The 14,573-nt window shown below is 41.3% G+C and overlaps 2 protein-coding genes across 2 annotated transcripts in view; one reads left to right on the plus strand and one right to left on the minus strand.

Moving 5' to 3' along the window:
• The window catches only part of LOC109035678 (GTP-binding protein Rhes), a 369,075-nt gene that overhangs the window by 61,629 nt on the left and 292,873 nt on the right, over positions 1–14,573 (minus strand). The window lies entirely within an intron of this gene.
• Positions 7,658–9,764, plus strand: LOC140225008 (tigger transposable element-derived protein 6-like). Its single transcript, XM_072302346.1, has one exon. It carries the CDS (start codon positions 7,995–7,997, stop codon positions 9,480–9,482), a length of 1,488 nt encoding a protein of 495 aa, XP_072158447.1. The 5' UTR covers positions 7,658–7,994; the 3' UTR covers positions 9,483–9,764.

The raw sequence follows: 14,573 nt of genomic DNA on the forward strand, positions 1-14,573 counted from the left end.
GAGATCCAGCAGCGGGCTTCATATGTTATGACGGGTGATAACTGAAATTACTCTACTCAGAACGGAACAAGGTAGAATGTTTAGGTATAAGGTATGTTTGTCGATACAAAAACTATGTTGATCATTTTAAATTCTTAAATTAAGGGCCTCTCAGTCCGGTCTTCCGTTGATGATGCCAAAAATTCGATTTATTCTATATACGCATCTTCAAATGTAGATTAAAAAAATATATCAAAATATATCAACGCAATTTTTTGATATGTTGTTCAGAATACCTTCCAGATTCAGAATATGTTTAGTTTTTAGCCCTAAAGACCCCTAAATCGACGGAATCGTCATTTTTGTGACCTCAAGTCAGGGCTGAGGCGCGCACTGCGCGGCATATTGGCTTGTTTTTGTAACAGCCATACGGGAATCCAAAGAGAGCCAGTGTGCATGCATGAGTTCAGCCGTGTTTTTTGATAAGTTGTTAGAGTGATGTTTCAAATCCATAATCTCTTTGATTTCTACTCAATTGGACCTCAAATTTAACGACAATTATGGTGTCCGTCCTTTCATGTCAGAAATCAACTACGTGATCGATAAATGAGATGTGATGATATCTTTAAACAGAGATTAAAAAAATATATCAAAATATATCAACGCAATTTTTTGATATGTTGTTCAGAATACCTTCCAGATTCAGAATATGTTTAGTTTTTAGCCCCAAAGTCCCCCAAATCGACGGAATCGTCATTTTTGTGACCTCAAGTCAGGGCTCAGGCGCGCACTGAGCGGCATATTGGCTAATGACCATGTCTTTAAACATAGATTTAAAAAATATATCAAAATATATCAACGCAATTTTTTGATATGTTGTTCAGAATACCCTCCAGATTCAGAATATGTTTAGTTTTTAGCCCCAAAGTCCCCCAAATCGACGGAATCGTCATTTCTGTGACCTGAAGTCAGGGCTCAGGCGCGCACTGAGCGGCATATTGGCTTATGATCATGTCTTTAAACATAGATTTAAAAAATATATGAAAATATATCAATGCAATTTTTTGATATGTTGTTCACAATACCCGATAGATTCAGAATATGTTTAGTTTTAAGCCACAAACTGCCCCAAATCGACGGAATCGTCGGTTTTGTGACCTCAAGTCGGGAATTGGGTATACTCTTTGAACTGCATATTCGCCCCTGTTTAAGGCGAACTTTATGATTCCTTTCCGATAAAGAAAAAAAAAGTTACATACACATGTGGTTATTAGACATTATGTTCATTCTATACAATACTCTAACACATCCCCCCCCCCTTCGCCCCGAAAATTCTATCCGTCTTTCCGCATCGTCCTCTAGTTTTTCGGAATAGCCGATTTTCCCTCGGATAATCACAGTTTTTGACCACTTTTTGTTTTTGCGACTTTTTTCTCACACAAAAATTTAAAAAAAAATATATAATACGTGTTAAAAAGGTTTAATCTGGGTAAACGTAACAGGGCCTGTTGTTAACCAGTAATTTCAGATCAAATCATGGGGAATGTGCCATGACCGTCTTTTTCCGACCAGAATCGATCTCTCTATAATTGTTACAGCCCTCCCTCCCCCCTCCAGGTGCTGCTTTAAGAATGTAATCCTATCTAATGATAGACTATATGGATAGGAGGTCTCATGTCAAATTTTCCTTCTCTATGTCCATCCGTCTTTGAGCTACGAGTTCAGTTCCTACCGCCCGAACGCTCACTATTTAGTAACTTTGTGACCGCTCCACCCCTCCCCGCCGCAAGTGTCATTTAAAAAATTTGACCTCATCTAACGATGGCCTATCGGTAGAAGAGGTCGCACCCAAATTTCACTTCTGTATGTGCTACCGACTTCGGACTAAAATGTTTGTCCCTACCGTCCAAACGTACGTCTTCAAATATCACTGCTTCCGCCCCCCTCACCCCGCTACAAGAGTATCATTATGAAAGTTTGACCCCATCCGACAATAGCACATATGTATAGGAGGTCTCATATCAAATTTCACTTTTCTATGACTTTCTGTCTTTGAGCTATGAGTTCGGTCTCTACCGCCCAAACACTCGCCTTCAAGTATCAGTACTCCCGCCCCCCTCCTCCCGCCCCAAAGTGTCATTAACAAAATTTGACCTCATCTAACGATAGTCTATATGTTCAAGACCTCTCATACCAAATTTCACATCTCTATGTGCTTGTGTCTGCGAGCTATGATTTTTGTCCCTACGCGCCATAAGGACACTGCACTGTGCGCCGCCCAATTTCGTCACTATTCTGACTAAAGCAAAGACAATATATTGCAGAGACCCCACAATGTCGATCTGAGCAGTGTCTTTTTGTTTATAAAAATTGGGTTGATATGTTTGCAGCTCTTTGCTTGCGTTAGATCTCACCTCAAAGAAAATTGAATCTAGATTTGAGAAGACACGTTGTAGAAGATCATTTCGAAATGTTTGAAATTACTAAAAAATTCGAAGTTTCCAAAATTAGTCAAATTTCAAAGTCTCTAAAATGTGTTTGAACAAAAATTGTAAAATAATGCATCTACTAGTCTATTTAAAAATCAGGTCTAAAATTAGTCAATTTTTGAAGTTTCTATACGAATTCTCGCATGAGTATTTCAGGTCGCATGCGCAGCCACTGAAAAATCGTGAAAATTTCATTCTGCATCTCTGCCGACGATTTCAGAGGTAAACAGAACCTCGTCTCTGACACACGGCAGCTTCCTGGCGCGGGCAAGAGCGTGGAAATATGCGGAAGCAAATCGGGTGTAAATCAGGAGATGAGACGACATTCATTCATCATGCCTTCATCGCGCCTCGCCAAACCCCGCAAGCCGAGAAAACCTGTCTCATCCCTTGATGCGTTGATGGAAACGCGGCCTCTTTCTCTCGAAAATGGGTTCCATAAATCCGTCCCGCGTACAAGTCCAAGGGCTATTGTGAAGATTGGCAGACAGATGACCTTGAACTTCAGTAATTTACCTCCGCGCGGAATAAATAATGACAGCCCCTGGTTTTTTCCCGCGGGCTCGTAGAATTAACCGAGATACGGATTTCACTCCACGCGGATTGGCTCAATAATTTCATAGGTAAATTCCTCGGATGGCGCCGAGTCCTTTTTACGACTAGGTGTGAAAAAGTAAGTGAGGACGCCTTGGGAACCTTGAACTGAATCGAGGATGTGTCGCGCAGAACGGATGCTGCGGTTTAAAATCACGGTTGCACTTCCTCGCGCAACTCTCAGATCTGAATACTGGAAACGGGGCTGGTAGTCTTTGATGGATTGTAAGTTCTACAATGTCATACTGAGGAAAAACGCCGTATGAACATCCGAGAATTGCCGAATTTCTCCGGAAAAGAAAGTATTTTCGAAGAAATAGTGCGTATTGTTCCTTGCAATTTTAAGATGTTTGCGTACAATATTGTCTGAGAAATTTGGAAAGAATTATTCAGTTTTCCCAGTAAACTCGGTTTAAATCGAAGGAAATCAGGCAAAGCCTAATGGCTCATACGGCGTTCTTCCCTAGCAAGACAGATTAGCAGCCAGGATCCGAGAAACGTTGCTTCATCGTGGCAGCGGGACCTCTATTATGATTCTTTTATTCAATTTTCAAGTAAATTTCATTAAAAATCGAACCTATGTGACTTTGTCTACACTAGAAAAAAAACACATTGGATCTAGAGTCCAGACTCTTGAAAACATTGACAAGAAAAAGGACTCTTGATTCAATCAGATTTAAGCTTAAATCAAAAGAAAATCCGCTCAAATTAAGAGGCTTGGTTCTTGATTTAAGCTTAAATCTGATTGAATCAAGAGTATTTTTTCTTGTCAATGTTTTCAAAAGTCTGGACTCTAGATCCAATGTGTTTTTTTTTTTTCCGGTGTAGTGATGAAGCGCTAATGAAGCGCTGGCTGCAGAAAGGACATTTCTTGGTCCCTGTGTTTGAAAATCTCAGTTAACGTTTCATTTATCAAAATTAAGACAACATGGATGTAATTTGTTGTGACCTTAACTGAATATTCTTTATATTTATTCAGAGCTGAAATTGTAAAGTTTCAGAAAATTCACCAAATTGCTTTGTCTCAAAAGCAAAAATTAGCACCGGAGATTCTGAAACACCGCAACAAAGAAATGCCATCACTTCCGGAACATATTTCGTAATTCCAAGTGGACGAGAATGAAAGCGCTCGGGCTTTCTTAATGGCAACGCTAGGATGCAACTATTCGTGTTCGAGGGATGTCCGTGTTGCATACCTAAACATTGCAGGCGCTCCGACTTTTCTAACACGCAAAACCTAGTTGCAGATATCTACTCGCTCACTGATCGAACCGATGGATGCGGAAACTAATCACGCCTATGATTTATTGAGCCGTGAACTCCGTCAGAATGGCGTAATTTAGACGGTCATCAGATAAGGAAGATATGCGATTTCAACATGGACGGATGAGTTGCGCAGCAGGGAGCCACGGGTTCCCGGGAGCGACGAGTGGTAACCGCATGATCAATCATGGCTCTAATTAAATATGATGAGAGAATTTATCGCTTCGTGCGACGGATAACCTGGACAACTTTCAGTCCTTGTTCCCTCCCGGCCGCAACGCGGTTTGTTTGATCGATTGATAATGCTATTAGCACAACCGGTGGCGTGGCGTGCTCGATTGATTTGTCATTTAAACTTACGGAAAAGGATCGACCAACAGGGAGTTTGCAATCAACACCTCCATCATCGATTGTTTAGCATACCTTTAAATGAAGAAACGTCGATAACACAGCCCTGCGTTTCTTTGGTCATGTCTTGTTGCATGGAATAACTTGATTGATTCCTATGTATTTTTTAGCGCTGAGTTCGGGAAAAATATCCAAAAAATTCCATCACGTCAGGATTTTCTGCAAATTCAAAATTTTGGTTTTTATGGGGCAAAAATTTCCAAAAATTGAATTTTTATTTCTTTTTCAATTCAACCATTGATTTTGGTCTGTAGTATCTCTACTAAGTATAAAATAACCATTGCACGTCAAAAAGAAGCCTCAAAGAGTGATACTTGTCCGAATTTCGTCAAATTTTATGCATTTTTAGATGATTTTTATCCCCCCAAAAAATCGTTTTTCGGTCAGAATTTTTAAGAATACAACTCGAAAATTCGATCATTCAAGCCGCTCCCGTTGATCATAGTAGGTGGGGAGTTGATTTCATGACGGATGTCATTCACTTGAGTGTTTTTCAGTGGCGAGGCGTGAATATGATCGATTTTCGATATTTCCTCATTTGAAGCTGTGATAAAGAGTCGATTATTCAGGCGTTCGTTGCGAACACCCTGTTATCGATCCTTTTTGGTAGGTTTAAGTGGAAGATCAATCGAATGATCGATCGTAAAGCACGCCACGTTACTGTTCGATTACTATTACGAAACACGAATACTGAAGAGATCCTGTAGAAAAGACGGATCTTCCGACAGGAGATTTTTCCAAATTACTGTTGTTTCAAATGAAAGAAATTCGTCTCTTACTTTGTTCTTTTTCCGGATGATATTGTTCTTAATGCTATTCCGTATTTGACAGATGTTCAACCTATTCTTTGGAAAAATAACACATTGGATCTGGAGTCCGCAGACTCTTAAAAACATCGACGAGAAAAATTACTCTTCATTCAATCAGAATCTGGCTTAAATCAAGAACCAAGCCTCTTAATTTAAGCGGATTTCGTTTTGATTCAAGCAAATATCCGATTGAGTCAAGAGTATTTTCTTGTCAATGTTTACAAGAGTCTGAACCCTAGATCCAATGTGTCTTTTTTTCCAGCGCATGCACAAAATGAGGTCCCTGCTTGAGGATAAACGAAAATTTCGGTGAGAATGCATTGCTTCGAAAGAAAACACTGCATGCTGCATAGATTTCTCCAATTTGTAATTTATACAGAAAAAATATACACAAAGCGTCCTGGTTGTGGGAGAACTTGGAAGGTCCATTCGGAAAAATAATCATACAAAAGCGATTTGGCTTCATGGCAGAACACTGCGATTGAGCAAGTGGATCGAATCATATATTTTTAAGGGCAACTTTTCAAGAGTGATCATTGTTATGATGGGATTTCCTTGGATTTAGTTCAGGGTTAAGACAAGGTTCGCCATCGGCGATTTTTCGAAAAGCTCCCGAGCGCATCTCCTGGAAACTATGCTCGACTCGGAGCATTTCACGGTCTAAAGGGATACTACACCGTTTGTTTCGAGGATGCATTCTCTGAATCGAAGCCGATACTCGCTGGTGTCCTCCAGCTCAGACGGAATCCTTGAGCTTTATTCCTGCTCAGTCTTAAAAATTCTGAAACGCGAAGGAAACTTGGAGACAGGTATTTGGAGTCTTTAACTCCGTTCCTGTCCTGCGGGCCGATTACTGAAACTGATAGACAAAGCTATAGACAAAGAAATATGGAGGGATCCTATTGGTGGAAGCGGGTGGTTGCAATGGACAACGGAGGTAGGTAATCGACGAAGTAACGGCACCCCACGAGAGACCGGATAGTTAGTCCATCATTTTCTCCCTTAGTCTATAGAAATCACCCATTTCAACCAATAGGATAGCTCCATACTCCCTCCGTCTTCTTTGTCTATCGCTTTGTCTATCAATTTCAATAATCGGCCCGCAGTCGAAAAAGTTCTAAAACGCGAAGGAAACTCGGGGACAGTGGGTCGATTATTGAAATTGATAGACAAAGCTTTTGACAAAGAAGACATAGGGGGTATAAAGCAATCCTATTCGTTGAAATGGGTGGTTCTAATAGACTGAGAGGGAAAATGATAGACTAACTGTCGGGTCTCTCGTGGGTTGCCGTTAGTTAGTCTATAACCTACCTCCTTTGTCCATTGCAGCCACCAGCTACTACCAATAGGATCCCTCCAAATCCTTTTGGTCTTCATTGTGTATTGCTTTGTCCGTCAATTTCAATAATCAGCCCGCAGGTCTTTGTAGATAACGCAATCAGTAAAAGTAAAAGTTGAAAAATTCTTAAGCCTCCCTTAATCCCAATGTGCACTATACATGCAATAAGCCTCCTCATTAAAATCTTAGAGGAAATTCTGCGCCAGAGTGTAAATAGAGCCCAAAAAACTTGAATGATATCAGTGGCGCTGCGTGAATTGTCGATTATCGATGTTTCCTCATTTGGAGCTACGGTAAAGAATCGATTATGAGAGTGTTCGTTGCGAACACCCTGTTCATGATACTTCACCATGGGTATAAATGGCGGATCAATCGATGCATCGCAAAGCACGCCACGCTACTGAATGATATAAACACGAAGCAGACTCGTATTCCCCGTGCGAAGTAACTTACACTATGACGAAACTTAAAGAGAGGTGTTAGTAGTCATCAAACTAAGTAACGATAAATTTAAAAAATGCTTAAACCTCCTTTAATCCCAATGTGCACTGCACGATGGGCCCTCTACACTGTTAAACATTTTACGCAGCCAAGCGTCTCACCCGGAAGTTATATCCTTTGGAATGAAAAATTAAGTCAGACAGTAACAAAGAGTTCGTTTTTCACAAAAATAAGACATCTGTATTAACTAAACAATTTCCTTCGTAGGAGGAGAATTTCAACTTTCATTGCGCAGGAAGGAATCAGTCTTTGAGAAAAGAGGATTGGAGACCTTTCTTCTTAGAAAAGAAATTACTACAGTGGGCGCCGCTTATTAGAAACGTGGTTAATAGAATCGGCCGCATAATGGAATCATTTCTCGCGGAACGGACCGGCAACATCCAATTCCATACGAAATCCGCCGCGTATTGTGTTCGCCGGCCGCATATTGTGATCGGGAATCCGGAGCCTTATCAGCACTTACCTGGTGTGAGAGCTTATTTTTGTTGACAGACACACCTAATCAGTGCCTTCCGCGCGGTTATTAGACTCGCATCGCGTCCGTACAGTTCAGTGTTTCCCCATTTTAAAGTTTTATTGCCGTTTTTAAAGTTTTATTTTTTGACTGAAGCTATGGAGGCGGACTCAAGGAAACGTCGAAGAGACTTAACCACGGCAGAAAAGAAACAAATTCTACAGGATTACGACAAACTTTTGAATAAAAATCAGCGGGATGCTGCGCAGAAGTTACAAATACCGCAGTCTACTTTGTGTAAACTCGTAAAGAATCGGTATGAAATCGAGAAGAAGCCGGTGGAAAAAAATGAAGGAAGTGCGCGTAAACGTGTGCGGCACGGTAAAAATGTGCAAGTTGAACAAGCATTAAAAGAGTGGTTTGTGCAAGTGCGCGAGAAAGATGCTCGTGTAAACGGTCCTATCATGCGCCAAAAAGCCGAGTCTTTAGCTAAAAGACTGGGAATTGAAGGTTTTGTCGCAACGGATGGTTGGTTTAATCGTTGGTTGAAGAGAGAAGGCATTGAGTTTAAAAAACCGCACGGGGAGGCACGTGACGCAGACTCTACTGCAGCGGGAAATTTTTTGACTGAGGAGTGGCCCAGAATATTGTCTGAGTACGCACCAAGTGATGTTTATAATGCAGATGAAACTGCGCTCTATTTCAGAGCTTTACCGGAGCATACGTACGTGTTAAAAAATGAAACAGCAAAAGGAAGCAAATCATGCAAAGACAGAATAACGATTCTTTGTTGCGTTAGCATGACCGGTGAAAAGAAGCGTCTGCTAGTGATCGGTAAAAGCAAAATGCCACGTTGTTTAAAAAACGTCAAGAAATTGCCAGCTGATTACACCTCCTCTGCTAAGGCTTGGATGACTAAAGATCTGTTTAGTAAGTGGTTAACTGATTGGGATGAATCCTTAGACCGAAACATACTCCTGCTTATCGATAACTGCACAGCACACAATGTTGGAGCCCTTCCTCTGAAACACATAAAAGTTCAATTTTTACCCGCGAACACCACATCCCTGATACAGCCTTGCGATCAGGGAATTATCAAAGCTTTCAAGTCTTACTATAGACACGAAATGCGCGAAAGAATAATAGACGAATTAGACGGAGATCTTGCGGAGTTTTCATCTGCTGCAATAGCAAAAAAAACCGATCTTCTAGATTCTATTCACCAAATCAGGGAGGCTTGGGATAAAACAAGCGAAAAAACAATTCGTAACTGCTTTAGAAAGGCTGGCTTCTGCAAAACGCCCATTGAAATAGACGCCCCTTCTGTGCCCACAACTGACGACTTTGAAGAACTTTTTGCTCTCGAAGAAACCGAGAAAATTTGTTCAGTGCCTACTGAGGAAGATATATGCGTCCAAATTCTCCAAAAACATGAGGAGGAGGAGCAGATCTCAGACACCGATGAAAAAGAGCCTCCACTACCACCACCATCTAACAGAGAAATGCGCAATGCTTTGGCCACTTTAAGACGCGGCGTTCAATCGTTGGCTGAAAACTTCGAAGTTCAGTATCAGTATGAATCATTCGTGAATGCTTTGTTACGAGACAATACAAAACAAGCTACTATTGACTCTTTCTTTAAATGATTGTTTTAAAACATTGAGTTTTTATCTTTTTACTATGTACTTTTTAATTTTTACGGCTTTTAAAAAAATTATTACGGCTTTTAAATTTAGTGCGTGAGTGTGCGGGTGTTCTTAAGAGAAAACGAAGGCGTGCTGAACAAGGGACGGTCAACAGTCGGGACAAAATCATCGTGAGTAACTTCACTTTTTTTTTTTCGCTTTTTATAATCAGCCGTTTAATGTGATCAAAGTGGCCCGGCCCAAGTTGACCACAATAAGCGGCGCCCACTGTATTCGGAGAGTTCCCAAATGGAGATACCATGTTTCAAAAACTAAATTCTTCATAGAGGAGCCTCGTATAAAAAAGCGTTCAGCGCTTCGGCGTTTTCCACAAGAAAAGAGTGTTGTTAAATCCTGAGACCTAAAATGACAACCTGCTTCACTGTAGGCGTTGGAGCACCGGTCGGAGTATTTTTTCCTTCCACGAGGCTTCCAATCGATCGACAAATCAACTTATAAAACCAGCGGGCTAATCGTTGATATTGGTAGCAAGGCAAAAAGGATATGGAGGGATCCTATTGGTGTAAGCGGGTGGTTGCAATGAACAAAGGAGGCAGGTATTAAACAAACTAATAGCAATCCACGAGAGACCCTGTAGTTGGTCCATCATTTTCTCCTTTAGTCTATAGGTTCCTCTCATTTCAGCATATAGGATCACTCCATTCGCATTTCGTCTTCTTTGTCTATAGCTTTGTCTATCAATTTCAATAATCAGCTCAAAGGACCTCCTTCAAGTTCGAAAAGTTAATAAATAAGAAACAATCTAACTGGGGTGGTGGTGATTCTTGCAATTTGGTGACTCTTTTATTCTTCCGATTAAATCTATGATAAACAATCGATTGTAGGCGACGCGGCCTATATCACCTGGAATCGATATATTCAATGGATTTAGACGGAGAAAAAACAATGTTGCCAACTTGCTGAAATCGGCACCGTGCCGCGGCGACGACGACGACGCGACGCACACTGGAGCGAGTCAATAGGAGAGGTCGGACAAAACCTGGAAATTTAACTCCGTTTTTACAAAACTTGACGTTGTAAAAGTGATTCCATAGGTTTTCTCGTGAGGTTTTCATTAGAGAGCACCTCTTAAAATTGAAATTGTGCAAATTAGGCATCAAAATTTGCAGTTTTTTTCATAACCGACCTCCCTAATTGACTCGAGTCACCGTGCGACGTCGGCGAGAGGTCGGACAAAACTTGGAAATTTTAAACGCTTTTAACTCCGTTTTTACAAAATTTGACGTCGTAAAAGTGGTTCCATAGGTTTTCTCGTGAGGTTTTCATTGGAAAGCACCTCTTAGAATTAAAGTTGTGACGAATTAAGCATCAAAATTTGCAGTTTTAGTCAAAGCTTTCATATCCGACCTCCCTAATTGACTCGAGTTACTGTGCGACGCCGGCGAGCGTTTCTCGCGGGACACGGAACTCGGGATCGCGGCGAGCCATTTTCCCGTTGGGGTTCCAGGAAGGGAAAAGCGAGGAGATGTACACAGCGTACACGAGTTCAATGGAAAGGGACGAAAGTGAAAAATTTCAGCGGGGGGGACGGGGATTTTCTCGGGGATACTCGCGCGCTCAAGGGGTCAAGGTCGCTTCCTCCTCCTCCTGCCGCCGCGCAACGAGCGTGTTGTCAAACTGCACTGCTCACCGGGCTCCCGCTCCCTTCAAAACTAGAGTCCCTTTATACTGAGAGTCAAGACAACATCCCTCATGGAGTCACAAACGGGAATAAAGATTACACAAATTGAACATTTTTCGTAATCTTTGATCATTCTTTGATCGGCTCATTCTTAAATTCCTTTCTCCGTTCCTTCTCTCATTCCGTTTGTTCAGACGCTTCTGCACCCGTTTTCTCAAAACTTCATTTGTGCACTGGCTGCTCTCTTATCTATCACGGCAGTGTAGGGACGATGCACCAACGCTCGAAATGGACCTGTTGCAAATGTCGCCGAGGGCGAGAAGAAGACATAGCATTGATAGAAGGGCTCAAAAACCACGATGAGCGCAACAGGAAAGTCTACAATCCGCGTGAGTAATATGCACTTGTTAAAGTTCCCGCATCGAAAACGATACTTCGGCACAGCAGAATATTTCGTGACAAGAGTCGTTCCATCCAACCCTTGCGCACTGGAACGTTGCACAAAAATCAACATGGCTAACGCTTCTGCGCGCAAAACGTGAGAAAGCACGATGGTACTCATCAACGCAGGAATGATATAAATATAAACACGCTGGTTGATAAAATCCCGTCTCGTCGCGTGTATTTTGGCGGGTTGACGTCGGACATGTTGAATATAGCGTAGCACCCTTGTGCGCAAGAGCTGGAAGGAAACGACTCCTCTCACGAAATGTCCATCTGTGCCGTAGTATAGTTTTTGAGGCGGGGGGTTTAAATATTCCTTGCGCAAATTGTGAAGTCAGGAGTGTATTTTATACCTCCCGAAGTGTTTATCGAGAGTTTTGAGCCATTGGCTATAAGAAATAACTCTTTTTTTTGCTCGAGGTGAAGTTTGCGATAGGCCCACCGGGAGAAAGGCAACATTCCAGTTTTTGTACGTTGTTACTCCCTAGCGCCAAAAACCAAATCGTGGGCTTCTGCAAATTGAGACCGTTTTATAAGTGCTACACTGCTATGGAAGAGAACCGTATCCACTCTAAAATGAGCCGCCAAATAATCGGGTAATCCTATAAATTGTGGGGGCATGAGTTACGTTCGGAGGTCAACGCTACTTTTCGCCACATAATAGTAGTTAATTGACCATCGCATTATCGTAAGTCGTGCGTCTAATGATGATTCACACGATCGAAAAGCTTCCGGTAGATTAAATTAAAATACTCTCGCATTCTGCCTTGATAGCAAGGCGAGAAGTAAGTGCATGCAGGGATGAACCTCGAGACACATGAAATTGTGTGCTGACCATGACTCATGCTCCGCTGTCACGGCAGCATTATTCTCAATTCCATGGATGGTTCATACGTTATTACTTCGTTGACTGCTTACGACATAGTGCTGACTATCGGAATCGAAATTTACCAATTTCTGTTGCTTTATTCCTTAGAATCATTTGAAAAAGTAGTGAAAAAAGAGGCAAATCCTGCCATCCGCCTCCGCCATCGCCATCCTGAACACGTATAGACACATGGTATTTTTCAGGGAATCAAACAGACAGAAAATGTGGAAACCTCGCGACAGAAGTCTTAAACGCATCGATATTGATACAGAGTTGAAGAAAATTGAAGCTTTACTTGCTTCTACCGAGAAAGGTGGTCAATTTAGCATCCTAAAAATAGGATCCTCAACATATTCTAAGGAAAGGCAGACCGATTTTCATCATCGTAATACGCGTCCAAGCTCATTTGTGGGTCAAGATCATCTTTCTTGAGCCTAAGTCCTCGTCCCTTTATTAAGAGCAAGCTCGTGGATGGCCCGACACTCAAGCGCGTCGCTGCAGATCCTCTAAAATCCTCTTACCTCGACAGTCCGAAAAGGATCGACCAAGACTGTTAATCAAGAAGTTGTTAAGGCGGTATTTTACGACCATACCAGCGACCATTTTTATTACACCACTATGACAGTTTATGACCCTTCGCGGAGAGAGACTGTAAGTTCGCTCCAGTGTTTCACTTTTCAAACTTTGTATTGTCCTCGCACAAAGGAAAACTTATAGTATTGCTATAATGATGCTTTAAGGAATCGATTCTCACGTTGTTAAGCAGTGGGTAGCTCTTTTTATTTGAAAATATATAGGGTGAAGTAAGAATATGTATACCATTTCCGGCGTAAAATCTGCCGGGTAAAATAATACTTTCAGGGTACAACAATTTTTCTGATCCGTCTAAAACTCCTTACATTGTTATAAATTTTGCTTTAGATTGTTGCAATGCGCAACCAATATTTTCCCCAAATTTTGTGCTTAGAATTCATCATTGAAATCTATTACTCTACTTAAAAATTTGGTGACTAATTGAATCGAGGTATGCGAAAACGTCCGATGTCCAAAAAATCAACTTTTGGTAAACCGCAAAAAACTGTGGAGGCCTTTAGAATCGGCGTTTTGAAGAAAATCAAGGCATGTGTTTCTTAGTAAAGGGTTGTAGAAAAGGCACACAACTGTGTCCCATTCCAACTCCCAATCAGTGCTGAGTAATTTTAAAAAAAGGGCTTTGGACATCGGACGTTTTCGCATACATTGCAAAAATCTGCCCAAAAACCATTATTTTTGACCTCTCCAAAAACCTTTGAACTAGAGTAAAACATAATGTCAGACCTCCAGTAACACAAAAAAAAATATTTCTCTTTTCTTCGAGGCTTCAGTGAAAGTTACGTGACGGCGGAAGAAGAAAATTAATGGACATCGGACGTTTTCGCATACTTTGAGATTGCCCCTCAAGATATGTGTTCAGGATTGCCTAGAATGCATGAAATCGATTAGAATTATATAAAGTAGGGTGAAATTATTCATCTTCAGAGGGTCCTGAACGAGAATCCAAATTTACCCCCTCGACAAATCATGGGAACCCCCCCGAAAACCCCCAACATCAAAAAAACAGTCATAAATTGGTTATTTTCTCTCGTTGTTCTGCTACTAGAGCACGTTTTGAGAGCAGAAATTTTTTTCTCATATAATTTCTCATCTATAGGGAGTTCTTAACGAGAATCCAAATTTGACCTCTCGACCAATCATGGGGACCCCCCCAAAAACCCCTCCATAATCGAAACAACTGTCAAAAATCGGTTATTTTCTCTCGTTTTTCGGCTACCATCGCATGTTTTGGGAGCAGAACTTTTTTTCTCATTTAATTTCTCATCTATAGCGGGACCTTAACGAGAATCCAAAATTGCCCCCTCGAACAATCATGGGGACCCCTCTAAGCCCCCCCCCCCCCCCGATAAAAAACGGTCAAAAATAGGTTATTCTCTCGTTTTACGGCTATTATCGCCAAAGCCGTTGATTTTAAGACAGAGTTTGTGGATCTCACATGAAAGCAGATAAAAATTCGGTCTTATTTAACCCGGTTTTGAAATTTTTCTGATGAAAATTGCGGTCA

The sequence above is a fragment of the Bemisia tabaci genome, chromosome 7 (assembly GCF_918797505.1).
Source record: "Bemisia tabaci chromosome 7, PGI_BMITA_v3".
Lineage (NCBI taxonomy): Eukaryota > Metazoa > Arthropoda > Insecta > Hemiptera > Aleyrodidae > Bemisia > Bemisia tabaci.